General features: G+C 39.5%; 1 protein-coding gene across 10 annotated transcripts in view; it reads left to right on the forward strand.

The window, feature by feature from the left end:
- Positions 1 to 17,645, forward strand: part of CTDSPL (CTD small phosphatase like) — an 80,651-nt gene that overhangs the window by 50,710 nt on the left and 12,296 nt on the right. For 5 of the 10 annotated variants that reach the window (XM_012571355.5, XM_072925276.1, XM_072925279.1 and 2 more), the window contains exons 3-6: positions 2,375 to 2,407; positions 5,947 to 6,000; positions 9,085 to 9,186; positions 14,059 to 14,115. In XM_012571355.5, coding sequence (XP_012426809.1) covers positions 2,375 to 2,407; positions 5,947 to 6,000; positions 9,085 to 9,186; positions 14,059 to 14,115 — 246 coding nt within the window. The remainder of the gene's footprint in view (positions 1 to 2,374; positions 2,408 to 5,946; positions 6,001 to 9,084; positions 9,187 to 14,058; positions 14,116 to 17,645) is intronic. The other 5 variants (XM_002196455.7, XM_041714333.2, XM_002196463.7 and 2 more) reach the window with 3 other exon arrangements.

The following is a 17,645-nucleotide window of genomic DNA, read 5'->3' on the forward strand; positions in this document are numbered from 1 at the left end:
AAAAACTTTTCCCAATATCCAACTTATATTTCCCTTAGTGTAGCTTGAGGCTGTGTGCTCTGGTTCTGTCAATGTTGCCTGGAGAAAGAGCCCAACCCCGCCTGAGCACAGCCACCTTTCAGGAGCTGTGGGGAGTGCTGAGGTTCTTCTCTTTACCCACTCATTCTGACCTTCTTTGCCTCCCAAAAAGTCTTCTTTATTAAGAGACAGCTTGAGAGTTTGTCAAATCACTTAAGGGTCAAATGATAACTGTGCTACTGTTTTTAAAAGAACCTGTCATGGTCTACAGAGCAGGCTTTGTGCTAAAGAAACTAATAGGATAAATCAGTTATTTTGGTCAGCTTCTTCTCTAAAGTGAAACAGCTTCTTTATCTTGCAATACAGACTGTTATGGGAAAAAGCAAAATATTGTGGTCTGTCATTTGGTGCTCATTGAGGCCACACATGACCATAGACAGGGTAAGTGAGGAACACAGTGCTGGAAATTGTTGTTTCAAACTAAAAATTATGCAGCTAAAGGAAAAGATAGGATTTATCATTCCATCTGTATATAGCATGGAAAAAATAAAACCCATGGGAAAAAAAAAAACCCAAACTTATTTCAGTGGCTGGGGACAAATCAGTTCCTGGATTGTCTTAGGGATACAATAGGGAAATTTTGGCATTCTAGGAACGGCTTTGTTCTGCTACCAACATCAGGAGCTCGTGGAAAGCCTTCAACAAATGTGGTCATCTGTCATCTCTTTCAAGCTCTGCTGTTATGACCCATTTCCCTTCCTGTTCCAAGGCATTAGGAAATGAGGCAGGACCTTGTAAGAAGTTTCCCAGAGCAGGCTTGTTTTTAAGAAGCATTTGCCTGTTCATGAACACTTTTGCTTTCCCAGCAGACTGTTGCACTTCTTTCTGATTGTTTTTCCTGTTCTCATCTCTCTTACTACTGTTTTGATTTTTGCATAGGTATTTCCAGGGTTCCTCTTAAGAAATTTGCTTGTTTCCACTTAAAAAAAAAAAAAAAAAAATTTAAGAAATTCTTAGAGAAAAATTAGGCAAACAGTAATACAAGTCCTTTAGCAGCTTTGGTTTTGGGTTCCCTTGAAAGCCAGTTCCACTAACAGGACATTAATATACCAAATTACATTTTTTTTCTATTCTTATTGCTATTTCCCTGAGGAAAGCTTGTATTCTTACCAACTTTTCTGTGTGTGTTTTTCTAGAAATCAGGTACTTTTTACTAGTGCCAAGTTTTTGATAGTTCATGGTAGTTATTGTTCTCTAGTTACTCCTTCAGCTTCTCAGGATTTTGGGCAAACTTCAGTAAAAAAAATCTGCTGAGCAGCACTAAAAAAGAGCACTTAAAAAATAATACAGAGTTATTTCTGTTTGACAGTGATTTGTCAACACTGGTAGACTTGAAAACAAATAAGCAGGAGGCTTCTTCAGCTGGAAGAGGCTGTTCTAGTGTTGAAAACAGCCCTTTCAATAGTTTCTCTGCTGGAGATCAGAGCCTGTGTTGTCCAAATATTAAAGAATAAAATCATCTACCCAAGCAACATCTATGCTAGAATGATCAGCTTCCTTTTTTTTTTTATTTATTTATTTTATGTGCTGTGCTCACGAGGAACTAAAGTTGTTTTTGAAGGATTAGATAGATGAGAAAATAGAGTTCCAGCTTCAAAAATACCTTACACATTTACATGAGAGTTTGAGCTGAGTGAGTGTTACCCATTTGAGCCAGGCTTTGTCCATTTTGGAGCTGTCTTTGTTTCTGGATGTCCAAGGATGAGAAGGAAAGATCAGGTTGGCCAAGAATTTCCTGCATTCTCCCAAGTGTGGTGCAAAAGTGAGGCCATGGGAACAGCACTGGCACTGCTGGATGGATAAAGTGGGATTCCTTGGATTAATTTAACATCATCATGTCTTTCTCAGACATTTTGCTGTTGCCTAAGTGAAAATGCTGTTTTTTTCAAGTCAGTTGTCTCAAGTGAAGTTGGGTTCAAGGAGTTCTGCCCTCTGCCATGCTCTGGCTCAGCCTCTTCTGCTGCACTGAAAATTGACAAATATACCCATTAGTAGATCTTAAAGCTGAAAAAGTTCCAGTAAATACAGGTATTTCCTTATTGTCATCTCTTATTAATCATAGCATGGGTTTTATCAGTCCAGTCTCCTAAAAATCATAAATGCCAATATACTAACAGATCATTTCAGCAACTAAAATGCAAAATCCTGTTTTTATTTTTTTTTTTTTACCCTGGTTTCTCGAATACTTTGAACTTTTGGTTTAAAATGTTTGAGTGCTACATTTACTGCTCCAGACCTTTGTTCTTCCCTTTAAAAGCCATTACCCTTACAGTGATTTTTTTTTCTTTTTCCCCAGGGTGACCAGATGCAGGTCATGCCTATACCAAGTGTATGTATTTTTATCCCATTTTCTTTTAATAATTTTCATGACTTTTGCTTTGATTCATTTTATGTTGCAGTCTAACAGGTCTGTTTTGTGTTGCATGTTAACAAAAGGATTTTATGTTCTGTCTGTAATGTTGTATCCCCAGAGGTGAATTGAACTGCATGTCTTCTGCAGGGACTGAAAGAAGAGTTTGGGTTTTATCTGGGTTTCTTCTGAATTTTTAGCATTTTGAAAACACATGAGGTAGTCTGAAAACTATTTCTTTTAATAGAGGCAAAAGGTGACTCATCATCATTATGTGAGACACAATTACAAAAACCTTTTCCTCTCATTTCCCCCTATATTCCAGTTGAAAAGAAGAGTTGGCAACTGCATAATTTATTTGAAATAAGTCACGTTAAGAAAACAGAGCACACTGACTGCTGCTCATTACTGCTCTTGTTTGAGATGATGCTCTTGGTATCAGCTGCTGCTTTATGGGCCTTAATATTTCTGTTTATCTTCCCTGGATTAAACTTGGAATGCTGTTTGGCATCTGAATTATTTTTCAAAGCTAAATAAAAGGCAGAAAAAAACCCCAAGTCCTTCAAACTGAAGCTTTTAATTTAATTAGTTTTAACCTTTTTTGGTCAAAAATCTGCTCTTTTTTCACAAGGATGAAGGCTTAGGCTTTGTAAAGCTGAAAATACTTTTTTTTTTCTTTTCTCTTTTGAGCTCCTTTGCTGTTTACAATACTTCATCATTGCAGAGTTTCCCAGAAAACAGCAGTGGCTGATGTGTGGAGATAATGACCCAGCCCTCTTGTTTGAGATATTTGGTAGCTTTTAAAGGCCTGGATATTCCCCAAGATGCCATTCTTTTTCTTCTTTCCCTTCCTTCTCACGTAGCCCAGCATTCCAAAACCTCCTGTAAGAATCCCCCTGTCTGTGCTGCAGTGCAACAGTGCCAGGAGATCCCTGTGGCTGTGCACATCTTCCCTCTTCCAACAGCTTCTCTTGCATTTGAGAGCTGTTGGAAATTCCTCTTCATTGCTTATCTGTTATTTCTGGTATGGCTCATGCATGGTGTGTATGCAGTCAGGCATGGACATGCATGTGATTTGTATTTCTGCAAGTCTAGGAATAGAAAAACCTCAAATGTAAATCAGAAAATACTGATTTCCAAACTACTTTTCTTTTTTACATACCTGCCAAATTTTGTTAGGTGACTGTAGTTGCTCCACTAGGAATTATTTGAACATGAAACATGTTCTGGCTGTGCTCTGACCTGGAATAAAAACCTTTCCCAAGAGTGACTGTAGGTACAAACAGAACAAGAATTCAAACAGAACAAAATCTTGGAAGGATAAATGAGTAGAGCTTTGACAGGTACAGAAATTAAATCAGATGCTTTGTTAGAACATTGTCTTTGCAATGTTAAAGCAGTGCTCTGTTAGATTTGGACAGTGGTAGGAAAATGAATAATTCAAGAAGGGATATTTTTTTTTTTCCTCCTTTTTTTTTTTTTTTTAAGCTCAACTGTAATTTTTCAATCATATATTCCCAGCACTAAAAAGGCAGCAAAATCAACATATCCCTGCAGTGATGATGTAGAGTTGTGAGCAAGCAGGTGACTTTAAACACTCCTTCCCCTTTTCCAGCGCCATCTGATGCTTCTTCTTGCAGCAGGACAGGGGAGTGTTGTCAGGCACTGGTGTGACATTTACTGCCCAGTATCAAAGTGCTGCTGGCTCTCAGGGACCAGCCAGCAGCACTGTGTCATCATCTAAATAAAGGCACAAGGGAGCTGCACATGGAGGGAGTGCTAGGAAGGAAAATGCAGGGTTATGTTAGGAAAAACACCTAAAATTGAAGTGTTGCTCTGCTGGTCTTAGGAGGGGTGTTGGTCCTGAGTGCTGGAGCCCAAGACATCTCTAATTTTCTGTTTCTGACCCATTAATTCTTGATTCTCTGCTACCTAGGGATGAGAACTGGGGCTGTGAGAACTGCAATGTCTTGTACAAACCAGGAGAAAAATCTTCTGAACAGCCACAGAGCTTGGTCACAGTTCAGTGGATGTTTACTTTCTACAGGGCTGGCTGCAAATGTCATCAGTTCAAGTGTTCAGGGATTTCCTGAGTGACTCCTAAAAAGTGCTCTGCCCACTCCCCACTTCCAAACTGAAGCCTCCAGTCAAAATATGAGGATTTCTGGAGCTTTATTGTGCTTTTTATCGTGTCTTAAACCTGGCAGTGTGCTGAGGTCACCTGTTTGAAAGCTTCCATTGCTTTATGTGTGTTTTGCATTGCTTTTATTTGCATTTATGTGTGCAGTTCAGTGAAATGGATCTTCTGCTCAATCAGATTTGTCCTGTATTAATTGCACTGAATTAAAAAGCTTGACTTAATATGAATTTTTGCTTGGTTATTGATAAAGGTGACTGCTAAACGAGAAATATTCCAGCTTCAGGTTAGGTGCTTCAGAAAACAGAAACAGCATTACTTTGGAGTTTTTTAAAATATGAACTTTCTGTGTTTGTAACTCATATTTTAAAACAGTTTCCAGATAAAACATAGGTTAAACAGCAGCATAATTAATTATTTTCTTTATGCTGCAAGATTAATTATTTTTAGGGCTGAAATAAACACAAAACTTTTAAAAAGGCAGACCCAAACCATCCCCAGTTGACAGATTTTGATAGACCTGATGAAAAATGTAACTGTAGCTCAGGATGCCTGTGTTTTCATGGATTTTATTCAGCTTTGTTTGGAAAGGATATGGTAGAGAAATCATAAAACCATACAATGGTTTGGGTTGGAAGGAACTTTAAAAAATTATCTCCTTCCAACCCCCAAATTAAAGTAGACCCATAGCAGCTTCACTATTTTATATTATTTTGAATGAAGATAGAATTCTTTTGAATATAAGTGGAAATACAAAGCCATGCTTATGCAACATCTTAAATGAGATGTTTTCAAAAACTCTTAAATGAGTTGGAGTGTCCACTTCTGTTCAGCTTAAAATTCCACTGTTAACAAGTGGTATCAAAATTATCCCTCAGATTCCCTGCAGAAGTTAAGTCTTAGCACAGGGATATTGGGGTTTTTTCCCACTTGTCCTCACCTACATTAGCTAAATCCTTATTATAACTTTTTCTAGAAGAAATTTGGGAGCTGCCTGCTCCACAAGAGGAACTGGCATCTTCTGGCAGCTGTGTTTTAAGTAGGAGTAATTCCTCTTCTGTGAGAGTATTTCTGCACATAGCTGCTAGGAGAAGCTGTAAGCCTTGCAAGTGCAGCCCAAAGTGTGAGCAGAGGGCACAAACAGTAAATTAATGTGCTGCACTTAGGCTTAACAACACTGCCAGTAGAGAGAGAGAAAAACAAGAGCTTATTAATTCTGATACCCGTCTCTGTGGGAAATACAGGCCTACAGGGAGGAAAGCTGATGGTTGTTCTATACAGTGAATTTCTGCAAGATTTGTGTTGACCAGCTGTTTATGCTTCAACCAAAAGTCCTGTTCTCCTGCCTCCACCATCCCCTTTTTTTTTGTTTTTTTCTTAGGGAATTTACTATTTCCACGGGACTGAAGCAGTGCAGCAGTCGTTTCACTACAAGGTCTGTTGAGCTGATCAGCCACGAGACCTGGCTGGAATGCATAAATCCCAAACAGTGACTAGTTTAACTTGTATACAGTTTTGTGTCTTGTTGGAATTGAAGAGCAAACCAGTGTGATTTTTGTGCTGAGTTCTGTGGAAGCCTTTCGGGGAGTGTTGCATAGTAAATATTGAGTTGCTTTTAGCCACGATTAAATATTCTTAATCATCTCAGATGTCTTTAAAGTGAAGTGTGTAAAAAAAAAATAAAAGACATTGTCAAACTTCCATAACTATTCACTGTTAACTGTGATGGAAATCTGGTATTTAGAACTCTCCTTGGGTATGTCTCCATTAGTGAGAAGATTAAAACATACTGTTGAGTAATTCTTGTTTCTGACTAAAAGCTTTGCTGCCCTTGACAGGTGGAAATTACTTTAGATCAGAAAGCTTGAACAGCAAAACAAATGGGCTGATACTCTGCATACAAATCCTTTCAAGTTCCTAAAAGCCTCAAAAATGCCACCCTTGCTCCCAAGTCCTACACCAGCTATTTAGCAGCCTCACAACTTGTAGTGGCTTCAGCTTCAGAATAATTTCCTTCTCTCTATTATCAGAGGATGAATGTTTTCACAGTTGAGGTCAATAGAATTGCAATATGTGAAATGGAAAATTCATTTATTCTGATCTTCAAAGGTTTGAACTTAAAGAAACAAGATCAGATTGAACTGAAGATGCCAAAGCTTGTGGGAGAGTTGGTTGTGTCCTTGTTAGATCAGGTTAGGTAATAACTGCACATGAAATCCTAAAGCAGTGCTGAAGAGGGAGAGAACTCCAGCAGTAACCAGAATCTCTGTGTGGCTACCACAGGTGAATTGTGCCTCTCCCAGCCACTGCTTTTGAGAAAACAGAGGTGCAGGTGGGTGAAAAACACAGTTGCAGGTCACCTCGCTGTGCATTCAGGGAATCTGGGCTCTCAGAGATGAAAGTTCTTGCAGTTTGTATTCCTTGGTGTGTGTCCATCCTTTTCTTGGTGACACAGGAAACAGTTTGCACCTAAAAAAAAAAGATATCTGTGGTAAGACAGTGCTCATATTTTTCATATATGCATTTTTATATGGAAGAATATATAGTTCCATATATTTTTCATAGATACAGATATTTTCAGTTTGATAAGGAATTCACATATCAGTAGGAATTTCTGGCCTTGAACTGCCTGTGGAGATTAATGTAGTCAAAAACTCAAAGGAGATAAGAGTTTTGGGTACAACAATAAACTGAACCATTATTTTTTTAAAAAAGAAGTATGTTTAAAGTTTCTTGGGATGTTCCTATCTTTTTTCATCTTCAAAGACAAGAAGTATTGATCATGGGTTCTGAAGATTACTGGTTTTAAATGGGTTATATTTTTCTTTCAGTAAGCTTTTACTTTATTTAGGTTGCAAGTTTGGATCCTTCTTAATACGAAAAACAGAAGTGGGGTGCTAAATACCTTTTAGGCTTTGAATAGGAAGGAGAAACCAAAATTATTTTGGTCTGGTCCTGGCTGCCAACAGAGGTGGAACTGAAGCATCTGTGGGTCTGTCCATAACCTAGCCAGGGTGTTGTATAAATTCCAGCCTGGTTGGGTGGCTGTGATGAGTGGAGCCTTTGCAGGCATTGGGCAGAAGCTGTTTTAATTTGAAGGTCCTTGTCAGATATGTGCTGAGAGGAAATGCACTGAGACAAGTGGTTTGTAGACAGGGCAGCTTCCAGTTTGGTGGCTGAGGGAACTGTTGTCGAGGTTAATTGTAAGGAACTTAATCAATTTCAGTGAATGCTCCTAAAAATCCCCCAAGAACTCCTGCTTTAGCTAAAACCACTTAAGTCCAGAATCTGATTTGTTAGGTGCTTCAATTAAGAGTTTATTAGGCATCATTGGCCAGTATCTGTCAGGGTGACACTTGAATTCAAGCAGTGGTTGATGATCTGTCCTGGCTGCTGGAGGGTGTCCCTGACTCACCTGTGTCCCCCCTGCCTGCACAGGGGTGGGCTCTGATCTCTGCCAGCACCTCTGCAAAGGGCCACTGAAAAAAACAAACCTATGATAAGTGATGAATCCTTGCCAGAGTGACAGTGAACAGATAAAAAAATAGGAAAATAATGGAGTTAGAGTTGTGTATACAAGTCTAAATTAATTTAATTTCCTCTCTGTCTTAAGCTTCTCCTTACTGATGCTTTTCTATAAAGCTAATCCTTTTCTTTCATAAAAAAAACCCAAAACCCCTAGTGGCAGCAGTGTTTCAGCTCCAAATGGAAGCATTCTCTCCCATTTCTGTGATTCCAGAAAGTATCCAGTACCAAAATCTAAAGCAACATGTTTCTATTGCAAACTGGGGTGTTGAAGTGGGAAATGATCAAAAAAACTGTGTGCATTGCTTTCAGAAAAATGGTCAATTCATGGAGTTGGTGCCATTTTTAGTAAGGGCAGTGTGCTATAGAAGAGCCCAGTTTAGATTCTTCACTGCAGTTTTAATACCTTGACTGGGAGCATAATTCGCATGGAAGTTGATCCCCACTCTCCTAAGTGTTAAAAACAAAAGTGAAGACATGTCCTGGAATATAAAATTAGTAATGCTGTCTTCCATCAGGGTGGATGCCTCAGTTTCAGCATTTTTCATGGCAAACAGAAATAATGATTTGTGTAAATCTCCATCAGCCTGATATGGCTGCAAGTGCCATTGACTGGTAATAGGATAACAGCAACCAAAATCAGGCATTGGGAAAAGAACCACTGGAAAAAGATGTTGTATCAAATATCCTGGTTTTATGATTATTTTGTTAAGATAGTGGTGGTGTTTTACCATTTTAATTTCCAGTGCTTTGGGGAGGTCATTCTAAACAAGTCTCTAATTTAAAAAAGAAAAGTCTGTATGGGTATTGCAATTGCATGAGCCATTCATATCCATACATGAACTTGGGATGAGCCCAGAAAATCACTGGATTTCAAGTCATGTATTCCAGCTCCCAGTAATTACTAGAATAGTAATGTTGACAAAAGGGTGCCCCTTCCATAGAGGTTTTACTCTTTTTTTTTGTTGTCTTCCTCTTTTCTTTTTATGTATAGCCACCAGCTAAATACCTCCTGCCAGAACTGACAGCATCAGACTATGGGAAGAAGTGTGTGGTCATTGATTTAGATGAAACTTTAGTGCACAGTTCATTTAAGGTAAGTAAATTCAAAAGGGATCTCTTGCAGCTTGAATCTGTCACTGAATGCTGCAGGAACTGTTAAGCCTCTTAACACTTGAACTCCTCTGCCTGGGAGTCCTCATTGCCTCTCCTATGATTATTCATCCTAAGTTAGCTCTCAGGGGAGTAACAACAGAGATTGCTTTTTTGAATTTATTTTATTTTTTTGCGAAAATCGCCCTGACTGCAGCAAGGCCTGGAATAGGTATTGACTTCATGGCTTTAAATATTCCACCAGAGAGACCAGTGTTTTGGACAGGTGCAAAATTTGTTGCTTTGAAAATAGGGGTTTGTTTTTGCAGTTTAAATGATGCCATAGTTATTGTAGGAGAATGGAAAATCAGCAGAGCTTTATGCTGGGTTAGATGTACCTTAAACCAGGAGATTTTGGGTGCCAAAAATTTTGGGCTCTTCTCTCTTGCCTGGAGGATGTTCTTTTCCAGGTCAGGCTTCTCTCCTGATCACAGTAATGTTTTTTAGGTGTTTCATTTTCAGAGCAGGGAAGCAAATACCATTTAGTTGTTGATGGTGAGTCAGTCATATTCAAGAAGCAGCTTCTGTAACCCTTCAGAGTTCAGCATGTGCTGAATAATGAAGGTGCTGGTGTTTTTTCTGTTGTTTAAGAAGGGTTGAAATTAGGAGACTTCAGAAATACAGAGTCTAAATTGGCTTGGGATACTGATAGCATTTCTGATTATACATCTAATACTGATAAAGCATCTGCTGGTTTTATACATTGATTGGAGAATTTATAAGAATTAATAATGTTATCTTACTACTCCCAAACCAGATTAACCACCCTTGCCTTCTAGGTGCTTGCTTCCATTTTTCACTGGAAGCATCGACTCCACTTTTTAATCCTTCACTTGTTCGTTGCCAGTATTTAAAATGCAAACTTGTAATTCATGTTGTGGTTAGAATTTGGCAGCAGCCTCTCTTTATTGACTTAAAGAAAACCTTATATGGAAATACTAGAACAAATATTCCTATGCCTCAAACTGAAATGAAGACTTTTTTTCCTCTGTCTTTGCTGGGCCTGATGGTACAGAATAATTTCTGGTGGTGTACAGGAACCTCCAAGCCTCAGTGCCATATTTGTCTTCTGTAGCCAGACTGAGCTTGCTCTAGAGAACTTTTCAGGGAGATAAAATCCACAGCTGGATTGGGAAGGGAGGAGCCATGCCTTCCTATTTAAACAAGAGTCAAAAACAAGAAGGGAAAGCTGAATTTAAAAGTCTAATTTATATAATAAAATTGAAGTGTGAGGCTTATTGTTACCTGAAAGGTAAAAATACAAGATTGCTTTCTGAGTGCTGTGGGTAATTTTGTACTGTGATTTTTTTTTGCTGGTTTTGAAACAAGATGAGATTCAGTTTAGGTTGTTATTAGTTATTTTTTTAAACCATTTTAAAGAAATGCATGCTTAATGGTTGACACAGTTGCACATCTCTCTTGTAGGACTGAGATTTGCAGAGTGTTTCTTAGAAGGCTCCTTTTAATCCTCCCACATTCAAATGATATTTAATAGGTATTTAAATGATGTTGGGTAGATATTTAAGAAAAACCAGAAGAGTTTTCTGCTTGATGATGAGCACTGAATAATGTTTTGTGTGAGGGAAATAAAACTGGTCCGTTTTTGTGTGAGGTCAGTACAGTTGGGCAGATGTTGGAGTTTCTGCAGAATTTGAGTCTTGGGGTGACAATGGTGTTATTTCAATATGAAATTCTGTGATTGGGGGTGTGTTAGAGAAAACAAAGTGCTGGAGGAAATAAATTTAGTTGTTCAGTGGCTGACACTGTCCAGTGATGCTGTTTGGGTTTTGTTTCATGAAGAGAAGTTCTTCAGCTGAATTAAGACCATTAATTGTCATCAAAACTAATGATACATTCCAGCAGAGCAGGGGTTTGAACACCTGGGTGCACCCTGCTCTGCCTGGATAGTCAAGTTGCTTTTACAATTTTTATTTTATAGGGGTTTGAGGGTATTTGGGGGATTTTTCTTCCTTTAAAACACATCTTCTCTAACCAGGTAGGTCCCCACTTAAAAGCTGGAAAAGCATACATAAATTTGAGAGTTTTAGCACAAAAGGCTTTATTTAAAACACCTGATACTTTAGAATTTGTAATTCTGTTATGAAATAGGCTTCATATTTCAAATGCAGATTACATGTTTTTTTGACACAACCAGAGAGGCAGAATATTTAAAGTGCTCTTTATGAAAGCAGCAACATCTGAGGGAGGGTAATTCTCATCTTTTTATGCCCCTGCATATTTGTGAAGCTTTAAGGAGGTACTGGTCTTTCATGTTAGGTGCATATTAAAGGAATAAAGTTTGGGGTTCTTTGGCAAGAGTAAAAAAGGAATGGATAGACAGGATAGTTATCATTCCCATCATAAAACAATAATAGAAGCAAAAAAATAATAAATTACTAAATCAAGGAGATGTAAACACGGTTTTGTATAAAATGTATTAAACCACATGCAAGCCTGGAATGTAGTCCTATTCAAAACTGGCACTGAAACACCTTTAGAACATTTAAAATGCTGAAAGTTTGGGTTTTTTTAATAGAAAAGGTTCTTAGTGAGATGAAGATTTTCAGTGGAAATGCATTGCCTTCTTCCAGGCTCTGTCTCTGTGCTTCCCACTGGAGGCACAGACGTGCTTCATGTGCCCACAAACCTTTACCCAGCAAATTGCTGCAGACTTTTCTCCTCTTTTCCCTCCCTGAGGAGCACATAACCTCCAGTCTGTGCTCCTTTCCTTATCACCAGTACCAGCAAGAAAGCAACATAATACCTGAGGTGTAAGTGGGGGAAGCAAATTGGGAGTAGTTTGACAAAGTCTGAAGCTGAGTTTTATTTGTTAGAAAAAAACAGCGTTGCTCACACTGAGTGTGGTTTTCTCTGGCATCTGATGTTGCTGCTGTTAGGATTAAATTCTTTAAAAGCTGTAGTTTTATCAGTGGATTTCAAAACCCCATCAGCTTGCAGTGACCTATTCTTTTTCTGCTGCTGCTGCAGTGTTTCTCTTGCTGAAGGGAGTCATGCATATATAAATCCTTCAAGTGTGTGCAAGCCTCTTCAAAGTCTGCAGGGAGCTGGAAAACTGGTGGCTGAGGCTTCTTGACAATTCATTTGGGTTTCTTTTTAAGGTGAAGCATCAGAACTTCTGTGTAGCTGCTCTGTGGCTGTTAGAGCTGCACAGTATCTTCTCTGTCTGAGGGGCTTCATGCAGGGAACAGATGGGAGCCTCCCCTCTGTCTTTTTCCAGAGCAGAAAGGGGAAATTGCTCAGTGTCAGATAAGAAAAATACAGATTGATCTGTGTATATTTGAGGAATTATTCAGGTTACATCAGCACAGGGGTCAGCAAGATACCTGTTGCCAATCCTGGCTGGTCAGGATGAGAGGATTCCATGTAGGCTCTCCTGTGCCCTCAGACCCAGCTCTTGCAGGTGTCAGATCAAACCATCTTCTTTGTTTCTTTTCTCCTGAGAAAGGGTGTTTCCCTCCACATAAATTCTTTGTGGTCATTTTGCTCTCCTGGCAGGGAGGTTGTCTGACAGGGGAATTAGAATCTGGTTTATCCAGGGAGTGGGATCAAAGTGCTGCTGGCAGATTAATACTGCAGGATCCTCTTTTCCCACCATTTTTTCACAGAGCACCTGTTTAGACTCCCCAGTTTGTGATCTGCTTCTTAAATCACTTCACCTTAGCTACTTCTCTGCTTTCTTGGCACACCTTTGCCCCCCTGAATGACTTTAAAGTCTGTTTCCAGTCCCACAGATACTCCAGGGGCATCTTCTTGGTGGTTCCTGAGATCAGCTTGCTGACTGATCCAGGAAAGCAGGTGGGACCATCTGTACAAATCTCACAGAGCTGAGTGAAGACGTTTTCCAGTTTTAGCTTGCTAATACCACTTCCAGGCTGGGCAGTATCCACACAAGATACTGGCTGGTATCAGTCATGTTAAACTGTGTTGGGCAGCTCTGTCTCAGCCGTTTCCAGGCTGCAGGGGATGGAATGAGCTCCAGGTATGTTTACATGGCTGTTTTTTCAGAATGGACACACTGCATGAGCAGAACCTAAGTGTGGTGTCCACGTGAACCAGTGAACATTGGCAGCAGCCTGATCCCAGCTACCCCTGCTGTCTAGCCAAGGTTAGATTATGCACTCCTGAACTGTCCACAAGGCCACTTTGCTGCTTTCCAAGGCAATTTTACTTGACCAGCAGTTTTCATAGTAGGTCTTGAGAATTAAGTTGTGTTCGACAGGCTGGAAAAACAGATTCAAGGACTTGGGCAGAGTGTGCCTACTCTTCCCTTTGGAATTAAAATGCAATTTTACGTGATTAGGTTGATTGGTATTGGCATGTTTAGAAACCTTTAGTCTTGTTGCAGCTGCTGATTCAAATATGACCATTAGGAATTACTTTTATCACTGTGTTTATTTTTAATTTAGTCACCAATTGATGACCTCCAGTAGAATGTGTGCAGTGTACAGTTGATTTTCTTGATGGTCATTTATCCATAAAGACTGGATGGAAGAGTTTATCCAAAGAGATGTTTTCCTGATGAGCACACTCAGTGGTAGTGGGGGTTATTCAAGCAGTGAAGCGTGCTGGATTTTATGAAGCTTAAAAATAGGAGAGAAAATGGAAGTGCAGCATCTGGAATTACAACTGTGAGCTTCTGACTCGTGTAAGAGCACACACAGAGTGGATGTGTGTAGTCAGTAATGATTATTGACTTGTTCCTCAGAAGTTGGTACTCTTCCCTTTTATGCCCCTGAAATTTTCCATCTAACCATCTTATTTTTAATGCTGATTATTTCCTTGTCATTCTTTCTAGCCAATTAGCAATGCTGATTTCATCGTTCCTGTTGAAATTGATGGAACCATACATCAGGTAAGTGCTGTTTCTTCCTTCAGCATTGTGTTCTGAGTCCCAGAATGTTCTCTTCCTCCATTTGCTGCTTTATATCCAATATTTTCTCTTGCAAAGCATGGAAGCTGTGTATTCTGGAATGCAGACAGGCATCCCTGTGTGCTCAGGTGGAGTCTCTCTCTCAGGACTTCAATACTCAAGTCTTTGTCTATTTTAAAACATTTTCAAACAGGAAATGATGTAAGGATGGGGTTTCAGACATTGCTGGGCCCACAAAAATCTGCTTCAACACTGCATTTTTCATTCCCTCCAACATACAAAGGACATAAGCTGGCTTTAATATATGTTGATAGCTCATATGCTAAAGATAATTTGTATTTTATAAAAGTATAAAGGAAGAATAGACATTTATTCCATTTTTGTGGCAATCTGTGTTCAATTTCTGTCCCCTTTTATTCCTGTAAGTCATTCAAGTTTCTCTGATAGGAGTTATTATATACTTCAGCATATTTGAAAGATCTGGACAAAATAATGAGGAGACGAATTTCTGTGTATTACTCTTCAAGAATTTCACTTAAGGCTCTAAGAAATGGTTTTGAGTAAATGCAAAACGCCCATAATTAGAAAATCAGTCCCCTCCATGTATCTTGGATTGGTGTCTTTAATCAGTGATCATTTCTGAAGGGTTGAATAAAATAAATTACAGTGCTGTTACTTTCCCTCTTCAGGCAGACATTGAAATTCTTGCTGGAGATGAATTAAACAGGTTAATGTCAAGTTGAGCCTTTCTGATACATGAACTCTGTAAATGGTTTGAAACATTTTCTGTTGGGTGTTACAGTTAACAAACCTTCCCTCCACGTGATTTAACAGAAATTTTAAGTACTTTAAATTCTGAAATGTTGTTTATATATTATCTTTATGGATTATTTCTATTTAAACAAAGAGATTTGTATATTTTAATCTTGTACTAATTGGTGGGTCATAAAGATAGTTCATAATTTTTTCTGATTTCCTCTGATGGAAGCTCTCCATATATTTGTCACTCTTAAAATGATTACTGAATATCAGTCAGTGGACTGAAACTTGCTTTAAAGTAACAGTTGTTTTGACAGTTTTTGCACTGTGCCTGTTTCATGTAGAAAAAATTAATATCTGGGTTACTTCCACCTGTAATGTTCACCAGAGCTGATGCTTACAACATTTAAGTGATGTTTTGGAAATTTGTAATTTTCAGTCCTGATTTGAATGGGGGCTTTAGCTGTGTTTGGTGCTGTGGAACAGACAAATTCTCTCTCCTAAAACTTTACAGAATGCTTTTGAAAGTGAATTTTTGAGTGGCTTACAGTTGTGATCACTTAGATTGTCAGGATGACATATTTACATTTGGAAACAAATCCAAATAAAAGGCTTGGGCTTTATAGTCAAACATTTCAAAAGCCTGTTGCTTTTCCATTGCCTGCTGCAAACTCTGAGATTCTTCACCAAAAATGATGCAGTTTTACACTTGGAGATGACTCCATGTGGGGGAAAAGAGAAAACAGTAAAAAAAAAAACCTCCAAACAAACAAAAACCCACAACTGGGTCCAAAGGGAGTGGATTTATGCATCTCCTTCTCCTTTGACAGAGGTGGTCAGGTGAAATTGGTCTCTGTGCTTTGCTGGAAAGTCCCTGCATGATTTTCAAGGAAATTGCTTCACTATTTGTATTTCAAGTTCTTAACCTCTGAAATAGGTAAATACCTCAGGCACGTTTGGATGGTAAAAATGAAGGTAATTGTAAGGAATTTGTGATTCTTGAAATAAATGTAATTTGTGTTGCACACAGAATAGGCAAAGCCTGTGTGTGTAATACCTCTGGTGATATTGCTGACATTCAGAAATCTTTTGTTTTGTTTTGTTTTGTATTGTGATAAAGGGCAAAAATGGATATTCTGGCTGAATGTGATGTGCATTAACACAGCTTGTAGAGCTCTGACAACCTGTCCCCACTTCAAACCTGTAATTCTGTAGTCACTTGGAGCATAAATGAACTGATCTGAGCAATTTCTGTAATTTATCAGGATTTGTCATCTGTATAATGCGTGTCCATTTTCTTAAGCAGTTTATAAACTCTGAGATTAATCACTGTCATTGAGTAATATTTTCACCTGTGCAAAATATCCCAGGAGATTGGAAATATTGTGGAACCTCACTGTCCATAGTGCATATCCCTGTTTTACCAGTGAGCCTGGTACCTTATCAGGCAGGAGCTTGGCAGATTTTTATTGTCCTTGACCTCTGCCTTAGGCAGAACCCCAATGGAAGCAAACTGAGAAACATCATTTCAGAGGTGCCCATTCCTGTAGAAACTTGGAATTATATGAGTTTGTTCAAATCTCATATAACAAAAATACAAGTTGTGGCAAAAGGAATTGCTGTACTCCTGCAGGAGTTTTGAGATTGACTTATCTAACAAGTCTTTTCATGGTAAATGCTGGTTGGGTCTTGTGGTTTTTTATTTTTTGGAGTACAACAGAGGTCTTAAAAAAATGATGTCTTTAGTTTGGGGAATTTGCTTTCCCTTATATAATTTGTAATCCAAAGGTCAGAAAGACTCTTGGGTTTTGGTTTTTTTTTTATAGGGAGGACAATTCATCATCTTAAAAGGTGCTTGGGTAAACAAGCTTCCATAGAGTAAAAACCAGCTTTTCTTAACATCCCTTTTCCCTTACCCATCTGTCTTTCTCCAGCCTAAATTACTTCATCTTTTGAAAGGATTTGTCATTTTGTTTTAAGAGGGAAATATATCAAGTGTGAAGGAACCTCCCTTTCTGTCTGCTGTGGGTCTCTGGATGCCTGCAGAGCTCCCATCCTGGGGCAGCTGCAGTTCCAGGGGGAATCCCATGCTTTCACTGAATTTCCAGGTTGGAAGGGACCTTCAAGATCATCGAGTCCAGCCCAGCCCCAACACCTCAACTCAACCCTGGCACCCAGTGCCACATCCAGGCTTTGTTAAACACACCCAGGGATGGGGACTTCACCTCCCTGGGCAGCCATTCCAGAACTTTATCACCTTTCTGTGAAAAACTTTTTCCTGATATCCAACCTAAACTTCCCTTGGTGCAGCTCGAGGCTGTGTGCTCTGGTTCTGTCAGTTCCTGGAGACAGAGCCCAGCCCCAGCTGAGCACAGCCACCTTTCAGGAGCTGTGGGGAGTGCTGAGGTCACCCCTGAGTCTCCTTTTCTCCAGGCTGGGCACCCCCAGCTCCCTCAGGGGTTCCTCACAGGGTTTGTGTTCCCAGCCCCTCTCCAGCCTCGTTGTCCCCTCTGGATGTGTCCCAATGTCCTTCCCAAGCTGAGGGGCCAGAGCTGGGCACAGCCCTCGAGGTGTTCCCTCAGCAGTGCCAGGTACAGGGCCAGAATGACCTCCCTGCTCCTGCTGGCCACACCATTCCTGATCCAGGCCAGGAGCCTTTGGCCACCAGGGCACTCTGCTTTGTCTGGGAGTGATGGCCCAGGTACAAAAGGGGTTTCTGCTGCAGGCTCACCCTTCTGGCCACTCCTCTCCTT

Source organism: Taeniopygia guttata, chromosome 2 (assembly GCF_048771995.1).
Source record: "Taeniopygia guttata chromosome 2, bTaeGut7.mat, whole genome shotgun sequence".
NCBI lineage: Eukaryota > Metazoa > Chordata > Aves > Passeriformes > Estrildidae > Taeniopygia > Taeniopygia guttata.